This window comes from Vespa crabro, chromosome 13 (assembly GCF_910589235.1).
Source record: "Vespa crabro chromosome 13, iyVesCrab1.2, whole genome shotgun sequence".
In the NCBI taxonomy this organism is placed as follows: Eukaryota; Metazoa; Arthropoda; class Insecta; order Hymenoptera; family Vespidae; genus Vespa; species Vespa crabro.
In genome coordinates, this window is record NC_060967.1 from 580,001 (window position 1) to 594,408 (window position 14,408).

At 34.7% G+C, this 14,408-nt stretch overlaps 1 protein-coding gene across 3 annotated transcripts in view; it reads left to right on the forward strand.

The window, feature by feature from the left end:
- LOC124428632 (tyrosine-protein kinase transmembrane receptor Ror) overlaps positions 1-14,408 on the forward strand; it is a 185,921-nt gene that overhangs the window by 148,092 nt on the left and 23,421 nt on the right. For 2 of the 3 annotated variants that reach the window (XM_046972899.1, XM_046972898.1), the window contains 2 exons: positions 7,951-8,044; positions 14,187-14,397. In XM_046972899.1, the coding sequence (XP_046828855.1) occupies positions 7,951-8,044; positions 14,187-14,397 (305 nt within the window). Of the gene's footprint in view, positions 1-5,397; positions 5,974-6,077; positions 6,181-7,950; positions 8,045-14,186; positions 14,398-14,408 lie in introns of those variants that run through there. The other variant, XM_046972900.1, reaches the window with a different exon arrangement.

The following is a 14,408-nucleotide window of genomic DNA, read 5'->3' on the forward strand; positions in this document are numbered from 1 at the left end:
ATGAATTAAAGTTTAACAATATTAAACGATGCACAATACATAAATGATTTTACGCACGTTTGTACATCGGTCTGTCAGAAAATAGTGCAACTGCACTTTTTTTTTTAATAGGAATCTGTACTTTTGACTGCACCAGTCGACGCATTCAGTCTTTTATGTTCTACGTAAAACTATTAACATAATTATGCTCTAATCCTATACGTTAGGATGTTATTACCCATTCCTTTCAATACTTGGCGAGATATTCTTTGACTATGACTCAATATAACATTTTTCTTCATTTTCAATCGTTCAAAGGATACAACCTGTTCCAGTTAACCATGGGACACCCTGTGTATACAAAGGAACGGAGATTTCGTGCGCGTTCACCGTGAAATTATTTCGGTATAGAGTCAACGCAGAAATGAAACTTTAATGCGTAAAGCAAAGTCCATGGACGGAGTTAGAGTTAGATGTTAATACAAAGTTTTTCAAAGCTCTTGGCGAACGATGATCACCTCATAAACACTTTTACATGAATATCATAATACACATATACATACATACGATAAATTCATTAATAGATAAAGATAAACCCAGCGTGTGCGTCGTCGTACTTTCGTAAAATACGAAATCGTCGAAACTTGGACATCCTTATATACATACATAGATACTTATATGAATATGCGTACGTAAATACGTAAGTATCTCTTCCAACACACGAGCACAAAGAGCAATGGAGACATGGACAGGGAATAGAATTCTCTCAAAGTTGGTCAAGAGCAACTAAACGGCTCAGAGAAATGTCCGAACCATGCGTTCAAAACCTTCTCCACTACTACCACCCCTTTCTCCCACCCACTTGCTTTAACCCTTCCCCTTTGCCCTCCCGTTCCCAAGCCCACCAAACGACTACGAAACTCTCGGACGGAGAAACAGAAGAGAACAGAAGAGAAACCGAGTGGAAGCTTAAAAGCGATTGTCAGGGACAACCAAACCTGCCCCCAACTCCCACCCATTCTCCTCCCCTATCTACACCCCTCTATCGTATAAACTTCGAGTTGGTTCACCGTTGTGGCTTTTACTGTGCGTCGACATGGCACTTTCGAAGAAGGGAAGAAAGAGATAGTCAGAGAAAGAGATAAACAGATAGAAAGAAAGAGAGAGAAAGAAAGAGAATACCTTTACATTAATCCTCTCTCTCTCTCTCTCTCTCTCTCTCTCTTTCTCTCTAATCTTTCTGATCAAACAAGTAATCGTTGAAATTGTTCTCTATCTCTCTCTATCTCTCTCTTTCTCTCTGTCTCTCAAAAGTTTCTATTAAAGGTTTCCATCGAAGGATCATGAAAGAGGGTTTTGACCGAACTATAGTCCACAATATAAAGGGTAAAACCATTTAGAGAACTCGAGTGTTACCGTAGGACGTTGAAGTTTACGTCTTACGTACGATTTCATTCAACGAAATGTACATACCTAAGTAAGTTAGAGTATATATATATATATATATACCTATCTATTTATCTATCTATCCATCTATCTATCTATCTACTCCGACTATCCTCGAACCATCCCAATCCTTTTCTCTATATCGTATGTTTAAGCTCCTTAACTTACTCTCTCTCTCTCTCTCTCTCTTTCTCTTTTTGTCAAATGTATAACACTATCTCTATTATATGAATGAATTCGTTTAAATTACGTAGATAACTAATTTACTTACGTTCGAAACGTAAAGGATTTTGATATTGGCACCTTTTCTTTTTTTATTTCACTGTTTTTCTTTTTTCTTTTCAGTTTTTTCCTTCCTTTTTTTTTCTAGTATTCATCCTTTTTTTTTGTATTTTTATACTTCTTTTATTTTAATTCTTTCACCTTTTTACAGATATGATATTCATTGTATCGGAAGAGAGAGAGAGAGAGAGAAAAAGAGCACGTACACGCGCGCATATTTAAACGGCATTATATCGGAACGATTCGAAAATTTATTCCTGCGTTTTCGCGCGGCTCAAACGCTTCTTTTTTCTTTTTTTTTTTTTTTTGTTTTTGTTTTCCTTCTTTTTGTTTTTGTTCATCGGGGTGTTCAACGACGATTTAAATAATCCCAATTGGTATTCGCAATATTCTATGAGAGATTGTTATTTAAAAAAAAAAAAAGATGAAAAAGAACAAAGAGAGAGAGAGAGAGAGAGAGAGAGAGAGAGAGAGAGAGAGAGAGAGAGAGAGAGAGGAAAAAAAAACACTTTGAACATGGCACGGCACGGCACAATATAGGAAGGTAAAATAATTCATTTCAATTTGGAAAATACGCGTATTGGTAATTAATTAAATAATTAATTCAATTTGTATACGGCTGCATCGATGCGTAAAAAATAACAGATAATGCAATCGAGAGAAAGAGAGAGATAGAGAGAGACCGCCTATTAACGAAACGTCGAAAGTGTCTGATATTCATGTATATAGAATGCACGAATATATATACATATATACATACATAAATACATAGATACATATATATATATAAATATATATATATATATATATATATATATATATATATATATTGTATATAGGTACGCGTACGTTCACCTATCCAGTGGGTCGCTCCTATTATAGCGGCTTGTCAGTCTGCTCTTGACACACGCCGTGCCAGAGCTCTCTTGTTTCATATTGCTCTCTGGTCCGAAAGAGAGAGACAGGGATAGAGACAGAGACAGGAAAGAGAGAGGGAGAAAGAGGAACAGAGGGATGGTAGATATAGAGAAATTGAAATTTTGTTTAGACGATTTCGTATGGTTCGAGGGTTCGCTACTGAGCGAACGTACGACCGACCAATCTAACGCACGCACCACGTACACAGGGTGAGTCACATTTTATCCTATAAATTGATTACATTCCGACAATTACTTCCTATCGATAGAAATTGTTGATATATCTTTAATGTTATTATATACGAAAGTTTTTTTGTCATTAATTTCTTCTTCTCTTTCTTTTTCTCTTTTTCTTTTTTCTGTTGTTTTTTTTTTTTGTTTGTTAAACTCGTTATATTTTTCGTTATAGTTGTTTTTATGGATAAAGAAGAAAAAAGAAAAGAAAGGATAAAAAAGAAAACAAATAAGTCAATTTACACGCATACACAGACGCATACACGTAGATAAAGGTACACTGGTTTATATTCCAAATAGGATAGAAATTGGCGTTGCGATTGATCGATAAAAAGGAAAAAAGATAGGAAGAGAAAAAAGAAGACGAAAGAGATTTCTCGTCGCGATTCGCAGATCGAATAGTTTTTTTCAAAATATTTTCATTCCCCTTTTTCCAAAGAGACACAAAGCGTTACCATATGCTTCTAGATCTATACGCTATGTGGAAGCTATCGTGCGTACGCACGCATTTATGCGTATACATGTGTACGTGTATGTGTGCTGCGTATTTTGCGTATATTGAAAACGTGTATTCACGTATACATATTTCGTATTATTTCGTTTTCTCTTTTTTCTTTCTTTTTTTTTTTAGTCCAAATCTTTCCCTCTTCCTTCCTGTTTTTTTTCTTTTTTTTTTTTTTTATCTCACCAAGCGCGAAATGTTTTTATGTTCGTCAAAAGTACTTCGCGAATTGTATGGGAAAACGAATCGACGAATGAAACAGCAGAAACGAGTTAGATTGTAACACGAATTACAATAGCGTTCAATTTTATTGGACCTCTCTCTCTCTCTCTCTCTCTCCGTCTCTTTGTCTCTCTCTCTCTCTCTCTGTTGCATCGAGAAATAAAATGAACTATAAAAGTATTTTTAATGATAGGGAATAGAGAATATATATTAGTGTGTACTTACAATTTTGTAAATATTTTAAAGGGAAAAATAAAAGCGAATGACGTTCGAACGATGACGTTATTCTGCTGATGGGATAAAAAAAAAAAAAAAAAAGAAAAAATATAATAAAAAGAAGAAGAAAAGAAAAACCGAATACAAAGAGAGAACAGAGTATAAATCGAATTAATAATTTTATCGTCATTATTTCCCCTAATGATTCGACAGAAACGTTTTGAAACTCCCGATGATCAATGAGAGTTTTGGATTATCGCGGTTTTGTTTTTATGAGACCGCAGAGAGCAATTTTCCCCTTTATATATATTTACCCTAAGCAAAAGTAGTCACAGACTAAAAACAGAATTAACCACTTTCTCTCTCTCTCTCTCTCTTTCTCTCTCTCAATTTCGGCCATTGGTTATCACATTTTCCCTGTTTTACCTGTTTATATTTTATAGTGTATACGAATTATAGTGTATACGACGACGATCCTCTGGAGATGGGTTAGTTAGAGAGATGATCAACAACAACAGAGAACTGTGGGATAGGGGATAGGTAAGGTGGTTAGGTGAGGTAGGCAGGCAAACAGGTAGGCAGGGATAGAGGGAAGGCAACACCAAACTCGAACTTGGCCAATCCTATGCGATAATTATACTCCAACGTTCTGTTGCTGAACACAAGTGAGGGAGAGGAGAGGGTTTCGACGCAAACGAATCGCATAATTTTCTTTTTCTTTCTATCTTTTTTTTTTTTCTTTTCGTTTCTTCTTCTTTTTTTTTTTCACGAGATAGTCGTTACCGTCTGTTTCTCGTTTAAAGAGAAATCGAGATTCTATTATCTTTTTTTCCCTATCTTCTTCTTCTTCTTGTTCCTTTTTTTTTTACTTTGATTTCTTTTACTTTTTATTTCACATGTCTACGAATGAAAAAAAAAGAGGAAGAAGAAAGAAAGAAAGAAAGAGAGAATGAATGAAAGAAAAAAAAGAAGAAACCCCCCTAAAGAATTCTCGTCGAACATAAATCTCCTTTCTAACTTATACCAACCTATATTAAAAATGGTTTATACGTTAAAAACGAATCACATTTCGTTAGATATATCATTCGCTCTCTGACGTCTATGTGTGTCTTTTTTTCTCTCTCTCTCTCTCTCTCTCTCGCTCTCTGTGTGTGCGCGTATATATGTGTGTTTTTGTACGTGATATCAAGCGAAACTTTGTACATACGAAATAATTTAAAACGATGATACATACGAACGGATATAAATAATAATAATAATAATGATAATAATAATAATAATAATAATAATGATGATAATAATAATAATAATAATGATAATAATAATAATAATAATAATAATAGTAATGATAATAATGAACGATTTCACGATAAATTAAACACTTATGTTTCGTATATTTAATCGACGTAATATGTCTCTTGAAACATTTGTTTTCATTTATTATTATTATTATTATTATTATTATTATTATTATTATTATTATTATTATTAGTATTATTGTTATTATTATTATTATAATTATAATTAGTATTATCATTTATCGGAGGTGATGTGGGAGGCTTGATCAAACTAATTTGATTTATTCCGTATAACTACGCACGATGGCACACATATACGATTTTATGTAAATAAACATAGTACATCGAAATCTTTCTCTGTTAGATCTAATCTCTTCGTTGGTGTTCTATCTTTATCCGTTCGAGCGAGAGTGAAAGATTAAGAATAAAAAAAAGTGCGAAAATAAAAATGAGAATAAGAAAAAGAAGAAGAAAAAAGAGACAATAAAAAACGAGAAGTAGAAAAATAGTAAAAAAAAAAAAAAGAAAGAAAGAAAGATAAAAAAGAAAAACGAAAGAAACAACAACGACAACGACGACTCCGACGGAATCAAAGGAAGTAAAAGAGAGAAGAAGCGTGTGAAAGAGGGTGACGGTAAATTTAATTGGCACTTGGCAGCCGACCGGCTGACGCGTAAAAGTCGAACGAGTGGTGGTAATGTGGTGGGGAGAGAGAAGGGGATGGAGAATGGTGTTTCAAGGTGGAAAGAGAGAGAATGGGGTGAGAGAGAACCCGACGTGATCTTTCACACCATTGTTTAATAAGTTGGCCTCGTGCCTAAGCACGATGGACCACCATGATCGTGTTTTAATCACGGACACACACCCACACACTTATGTACGTACATATGTAAATATAATATATCTGTCCAATCGATGAGTATGTGCGTGTGTGTCCTTGATGTGTGTCCAACATAACAACTCGATATTAAACTTTTCCAGGGAGGGATGATGGGGTAGTAGAGTGGGTCGGATGGGTGGGTGGATGAATAAATGGATGGGACGAATTACTCGTTACAACCACAGGGATTGGGAGGTGGTTGAGGTAAACAGTAGTTGTAATAGTATTAGTAGTTGTTAAACGTTTCTCTCAATTACGATTTTAACATTTTCCCGGCATTTAACAATTGTGTAAATACGATCACGTAGATAATTAGACGTAAGAGAGAGAGAGAGAGAGAGAGAGAGAAGCATTAATACCGAACGTTCTTCCAATGATCATTATCAACGTAGAGGGTACGCCTATAAACGTGATTTATTTTTATAAGAGGTCGAAAAGAAGAAAAAGAGAAAGATAAAAAAAGCATCCATCTCGGACCGGAGGATTCGTCCTAATCCATTTAATAATTATACGATTACCGTTGATAATAAGATTGATGATATCTTCTCTCTCTCTCTCTCTCTCTATCGCACACACACACACACAGTTCTTCTCTCTCTTTAGTGGAGATGATTTATTAATTTGCTTTATTATATAACATAATATAAATTAAACAAGTTCAAGTCTACGAAAATTTTCCATCCCTTCTATTCCTCTGTCAATTGTCTTTTATCTAATAGGATAGATCATTAATTATTATCATTGTTATTTTATATATATATATATATATATATATATATATATATATATATATATATATATATATAGATCGTAATAGCGATGTCAAGACGTTTAAGAGTTTAAGAGAAAATTATGATTTATTATTATTAAAGCGGTCTATGGACCATAAACGAGACGACAAGACAATATTCGTGGCTAATCTTCCTTCTAAATACTTACGTAGGACGAAAGGGATTATTGAAAGGGATAATGGTTAAGTATATATATATATATACACACATACACATATGTATATATACAGCACGGTCGAAATCAAGTCTATTCGCGTTTATGGATCTCTTCGTTGAAAAAGGAAAAAGAAATTAAAAAAAAAAACAAAAAAACAAAAAAAAAAGGTGGAGAGGAAATTATAGAGAAAGAACAAAGAAAAAAAGAGAACAAGAGAGAGAGAAGGATACTAAAGCAAAGCGAAACAATGGCGTTGTATCTTCGTGCTAGTGATGAACGAGCGTGGGCGTGAAAGGATCGGAAAGAATGATAAATTCAGCGAGAATGGAAAGCTCTCTCTCTCTCTCTCTCTCTCTCTCTCTCTCTCACTCTCTTTCTCTCTATCTGTCTATCCATCTATCTATCTCTCTTTAAGGTCTCGCTGAATTCGAGCCGGTTTCATTGCGTGGGCAAGCAAAACGACGATATTCGTCGTCGTCGTCGTCGTCGTCGTCGTCGTCGTCGTCGTCGTCGTCGTCGTCGTCGTCGTCGTCGTATTAGAAATTTATCACTTATCACGTTAAAAAATCGTGCGCACACGAGCCAATCGTTAATCCACGCTATATATAATGTCCCTTTTTTTCTATATTTTTATTCTCATTTTTTTTTCGTGCTTTCTTTTTTTTTTCCTCATTTTTTTCGTGCTTTCTTTTTTTTTCTTTTTTTTTTTTTTTTTTAGAATGAAAAAGGAACACTCTTTATCGGTGTTGAGCACGAGAATCGATTAATTAATATTTTAATGGTATTCATACTTGTTCGAAGTAATCATAAGATCACTACGTTAATAATTTCGTATTTTATTCGTCCCTATCCTTGATATTTGTGCTCTCGTGTTTGTTTATCTTTTTTCTCTGAATGTCCTAAGTGTATGCCTATCCCATATACATACGTGTGTGTATGTATTTATGTAGTATCGTTTCGTTTCGTTCTTTCTTTCTTTTTTTTTTTTTTTGTTTTATTTTTTATCTTCTTCTTGCTCTGTTACAGATGGCAATGGCGAGGTCGAGGATCTCGAATCGGACGTACAGGATTACAATACCGAGGAGGATTACAACGACGTCTTCGATTCGACGATGAACGGGTGAATCATTTTTTATTATCATTACCATTACCATCATCATTATTATTATCAATATTTCTTAGGGGAAAAAAGAAAAAAAAAAGCATAAAAAAAATGTACATTACAATATCCAACCTTCTCGGTATATTTCGAAAACAAAACATCACATCAACCATTCCTAATCCTGAAAATCCCCTCAACACATAACCCTCCACCTCTCCCACCCGACCTTCTCACCCCACGATCGATCGATCCTTCGAATCTACACTTTGAAATATTAAAAACTCAACGTCTCAACTTGTATACGAGAAATGTCAAGCTTTCAGGAGGAAGGTTCTCTGTCTAATTGTTGTAAAAGGGGTTTATGGAGAGAGCGGGAGTAATAGTAGGTAGAAAAGCGAAAGAGAAAGAGGGATGAAAAGGGAGGAGTGGGTAAGGGAGGGGACAGGGAATGGAAAACGCCCTTCCTTCTCTCTTCTGTCTCTCTCTCTCTCTCTCTGTGTACTAGGAAACCGAGTTGGAAGCGCGCCGCGGGGCTTAATAAGGAAGCGACTTGATTGGTTCGATTCGAAAGTTAATAATGCCACTTCCTGTGGTGTGTACAGTGTCTCGGAGGTACTGTGCTACTACTACTCTTCGTATACGTCGTCGTCACAGTCGTCGTCGTCATCGTCGTCGTCGTAGCTCGTTCGCGCGAGCTTTTGCGGGCGGCCAGGCCGCATGATTAAATTTGAATTTTCCCTATTCCCCACCTCATCCAACCAACCAACCAACCAACCAACCAACCAACCAACGAAACCAGCTCAACCCACCCACCCACCCATCCATCCACCCACCTACCTACCAATCCCTTATCCCCGCGCTCTCAACGAATGCCGGATGAGAGTTAATTTACAGAGGTGCCGGCGATAGGGGCCAATCTGCAATTCCGGTACTATCGCGAATTACATTTTCACATCATTCCGTTATAAACGGATCGGTACAAATTACATTTCTTTTTTGCTTTCCGCTCCTCTCCCCCTTTCCTTTTATTTTTTCTTTCCTTTTCTTTTTCCTTTTGCTTTTACTTTTTTCTTTTACTTTTTCTTCTTTCTTTTACTTTTTTCTTTTTTCTTTTTCTTCATAATCCTATTCTCAATAATTCTCTCTTTTTTCTTTTATTTCTTTTTCATTTAAAAAGAATTTTTTTTTTTTTTTTGTTAAATTGATCGAATTGACATAAAAAAGAAAAATAATAAATGCCTTCTAACTGACTAGGATGATAATTTTTTGATCAATTTTGTTTCGTAGTCTGGCACGTGCCGCGACGTTCGGCCCTGGGATTATCCTCCCTCCCACTCCTTGCGTTTGGTTAACTCATTCTGGTACTACCATTATATACTACACATTATATTACTCCTGTAAATACTACCTTTTTAGGAATTTATTTAGGTCATTCATTCATTCATTCATCATCTTCTCTGTATTTTATAAAGATACTCTTTAATTAAAAAAAAAAGAATTCATTTCATTCATTAAAAAGTCCATTCATTTGTTTCATTCATTAAAAAGCTCATTCATTTGTTTCATTCATTAAAAAGTCCATTCATCTGTTTCATTCAATAAAAAGTTCATTCATTTGTTTCTTTCATTCAAAAGTTCATTCATTTGTTTCTTTCATTCAAAAGTTCATTCATTTGTTTCTTTCATTCAAAAGTCCATTCATTTGTTTCATTCATTAAAAAGTCCATTCGTTTGTTTCATTCATTAAAAAGTCCATTCGTTTGTTTCATTCATTAAAAAGTCCGTTCGTTTGTTTCATTCATTAAAAAGTCCATTCATATGTTTCATTCATTTAAATGTCCATTCGTTTGTTTCATTCATTAAAAAGTCCATTCGTTTGTTTCATTCATTAAAAAGTCCGTTCGTTTGTTTCATTCATTAAAAAGTTCGTTCATTTGTTTCATTCATTTAAATGTCCATTCGTTTGTTTCATTCATTAAAAAGTTCATTCATTTGTTTCATTCATTAAAAAGTCCGTTCGTTTGTTTCATTCATTTAAATGTCCATTCATATGTTTCATTCATTTAAATGTCCATTCATTTGTTTCATTCATTCAAAAGTACATTCATTGATCTTTTCTCGCGTTTTATAATGGTTTTCTTTAATTAAAAAAAAAGTTTCTATTAATTAATTAACAATAATTAAGTAACAAAAGTTATTAAAAAAATATATATATAATTTAACAATGCGTTGAAATTAATATAACAATTAATAAAACCTAAGCAATTATTAATCGTCATGAATTTGATTGCGATCATTAATTTAATAAATAATTGAAGGTATAATAGATGTAAATATATACATTCATAGATAAATATACAAATACAATAAAGTACAAATGAACCAATCAAAATAGGAGCAATTAGAAGATAATGAAATATAGAAATAGGTTTCGCGTTATCTAAATTTGTACTTAGGTTATTTCAAAATGTTATTTATACATACATACATACATACATACATACATACATACATACATACATACATACATACATACATACATACATACATACAGGCACGCATACATACATATATCGTAACCGTAAAGCATTGGACACGCGTTATTATAATTAGTTGCTTTATTATCGATATCATAATTATGAAACTAAGAGAGATAGAAAGTGGAAGGGAGAGGGAAGGAGAGAAAGAGAGAGAGGTTACCATTCTGCATATGCATGGTCGCCTGTCTGTGTATATATCGTATGTGCATGAACGTTCTCAAAGTCGACTTCTACCGCGATCACTATACATTATTCCGCCCTAAACGCGGCGCACCTCCATTAATATTGATGCCCTACGTAGCTCCTTGTAGGCTTTCTAAAGTGAGAGATTGAGAGAGAGGAATATACGTTTATATACGGTGTTAAGAAAGCATCGATTACACCGATTAGAAATGTCTAAGTAATAGGAAGGAAAAGATTTTTTTTTCTTTTGCAAATATCCAACTCCTGTCTTAAATAACAAAGGTCTGAGTTCCTTTCTCTCTCTCTCTGTACCGAAAAATATATTTATAAAGGGCCGCAAGAAAGTGACTAGGAAAAGCGATACAAATCGTTTCGCTTAAGTTCTTTTTTGGCTCGATGTTACCACCGGTGAAACAAAACTGGCAGCGTTTGTGTTAGTGGGGGAGGAGAGGGAGATCACAGGCGAGGTAAGGCGTTGCATTATTTATAGAAACCTTAGGCGGACGCCTAATCCTGGTCTGAGACTGTCTCCTGACTAATGTTCTTTTCGTTTGGTGGAAGGGGTGAGAAAATAAAAAGGAAAAAAAATATATATACACGGATAATAGGTCTACCGAGAGAAAACGAGGATTTGTTCTTACCTCTTTTTCTTTTTTTTTTTTTTTTTCTTTTTATCTTTTCGATTAATCGACTTATCAGGGAGTTTCTATCATTAACATTTTTGATATAGCATCGATCTAGTATGAATTAATGAAAGTAAAGATTTCTTTCGCAATGACACCATGTTCTGTGAGAAAAAAAAAAAATATATATATATATATATACGCATAGATACAAATAATTTTTGTTTGAAAAATTTTTTTTCTTATTTGTTTTTCTTTTCCTTTCTTTTCCTTTTCTTTTCTTTTTTCCAACGCATCGTTCGACGATAAAAATTCTCTCGAAAATTTAGTAGGAGCCTGAAGGCAAGGAAGAGAAAGATTATCGAGATACACACATACATACATAATATGTATATATATATGTATATACATGTATACATACATAGCCTTCTTTTCCCTATCATCTCTTCGGTCCCGTGGCAGAAACGGACGGCCACTTATTCGCTCGTTTTCCCTATATAAGTATAGTCCTATGCAAAACAACCCTGTTACGTATATACATACATATATACATATATACATACATACAACTTCTTGTTTGCTCGTTGAATATCATCTTTGACGCGTTCTCTTGATCGCCTAAAGGAGAAAAGAAAAGAATAGAAAAAAAAGAGAAGAGAGAGAGGGAGATAGAGAGAGAAAACAAACGTAACGAAACGAAACAAAATAAAACAAAATTTATCCGCATCAGATTAATTTTAACCATTGAAAAAAGAAATAAAAAATCATTCATTCGTTTACATTGCATACATAATGATAGCGTATGTTATTAGATCAAACGCGTACTATCGTATCGAACGTTCATGCCTATCGATTGAAAGGGGATAAAGGGATGGATGGTGTAGTGATGCAAAATTGATACATTTTTAATTGCGGCCGAAGAAATTTAATAATTTAATAATGTTTTTCGTATTTTTTTTTTTCCTTTTCTTTTTTTCATCGAACGCATAATAATTTTTTATTCGTTTACGTTAAGGTTTAAACATTCAACCAAGAGAGAGAGAGAGAAAGAGAGAGAGAGAGAGAGAGAGTATGTACGAAATACAATTAAACGTAGAAAGAGAAACTTCTTGTTTGGCCTGTACATAAAAGCGATGACTTACTGATCATAGGTTGATTTATATTCAATAACCAGGCAGTAAACGCAGGGCTAGTTACTAACACAAAGACTCTGTGTACAATCACTACGTTCACCATGAACGTAGATAGAATACGTCGAACGATCGACCAATGCCATAACTTTGTCTCTCTCTCTCTCTCTCTCTCTCTCTGACATACACGTGTGTGTATGTATGTGTATGTCCATGATACCATGTTTGCGGCTTATGCACGTTCAAGCTCGCGTGTACATAGTGGGTAGGTATAGTTAAAGGGTCAGAGAAACCGATAAGGCAAACCCGACGATTGGTTCTCCGTTTTCGTAGAAAACCATCTTAGGCTTAAAAGTATGTTCCATCATTCAGAAAGAATTGTTAGACGTCAGATTTGATTATTATCAAACTCTAGACGAGTCGGGTTTTATATAGATAAATCTGAAAATATTTCAAACGTAATCAAGAAATATATGTATATATATATATATATATAAAATTAAATTAAATCTTTTTCCGAATAATAACAAGAAATATAAAATCATGTTTCGCAAAACGTTTTACAAACCGATTACATGCCCTACCATTAAATTATGCGATTCATACATACACATATTATGTATGTTATATACGTATATATATATAGATATGTATAATACAACTTCTAACATCGTAACGATGATAGGGGAATTTTGCTGTATATGTACGTACATACATATATATATGTATATATATATATATATTACTATATATACTATAAATATATATCATTTTGCTCGAGTGCATCGTACTCTATAGTTTTAAGGGATGGAGAATGTACGACAGGGGAGGTACGAGGGAGACGAACGTTGCTCTATTAACGCGCTCATATTTAATATTCCATTCGCGTCGTTGAACCACGACATCCGGTTCTCTCTCTCTCTCTCTATCTATCTATCTCTCTCTCTTTCTCTCCCTCTCTTCCTCTCTCTCTCTCTCTTTTTAAAATTTATGTATCGGTACAAAGTAGACATGCACGAGATTGCTGCCACTTAGAAAGTAAAGAAAACCGGAAGCTGCATTTGATTAAGACCTTCATGTAACTTCTCTCCCAATGCCAAATTAAGGAAGGTGCTTTTCTTTCTCCCTCCCCCTTCTCTCTCTCTCTCTCTCTCTCTCTCTCTCTCTCTCTCTCTCTCTCTCTCTCTATTACGATAGTTCCTTTGACAAAGCGCCTTTTGATTGGGCTTCATTTCTTTTTTTTTTCTCTGTTTCTTTCTCTCTCTCTCTCTCTTTGTTTTATTTTTTTTTCTTGTTCTCTCTTTCTCTCGTACGTTCGCGACAACATAGAGGGGACAGATGGGTTGGTGGGGATAGGAAGGGACAGATTGAGGTGGGGAGGGTGTGGGTGGTACAGGAGACACGAGACGAGACTAGACTTAACGAGAGAGAGAGAGAGAGAGAGAGGGAGAGGGAGAAAAAGGTGAATCGGATCGTACTCGAGGGTCGAGCTAAAGGACGCTCGTAAATTGATTTATAAGCGCGTTTATTCGAGAAATAATATAAGGGTGCTCTTCTTCTTCTTCTTCTTCCATCTTTTATGTTTCTTTTCTCTGATTTTTTGTGCCTTTATTCTTTGCTATCTTTTTTTTTTTGTGTTCTTTTTCTATCAAGATCGTTTCTCTCGAATGTGTTTCGTTTACAGAACCGACGTGGACGCGAGCACTGGCAGCAAAAGTGGTACTTTGAAGTTCGTCAGGACCCTTTCGAATATATCGAAAGACGAAGGTGGCATAGCTCATATGCGTTGCGAGGCAGTTGGTGATCCACCACCTATCAAAATACGTTGGTATAAAAATGAAGCACCCCTTGAAGAGAAACGACCGAAGATCACGATTAGGAAGATTCATGCTCAGGTATTTTTTAT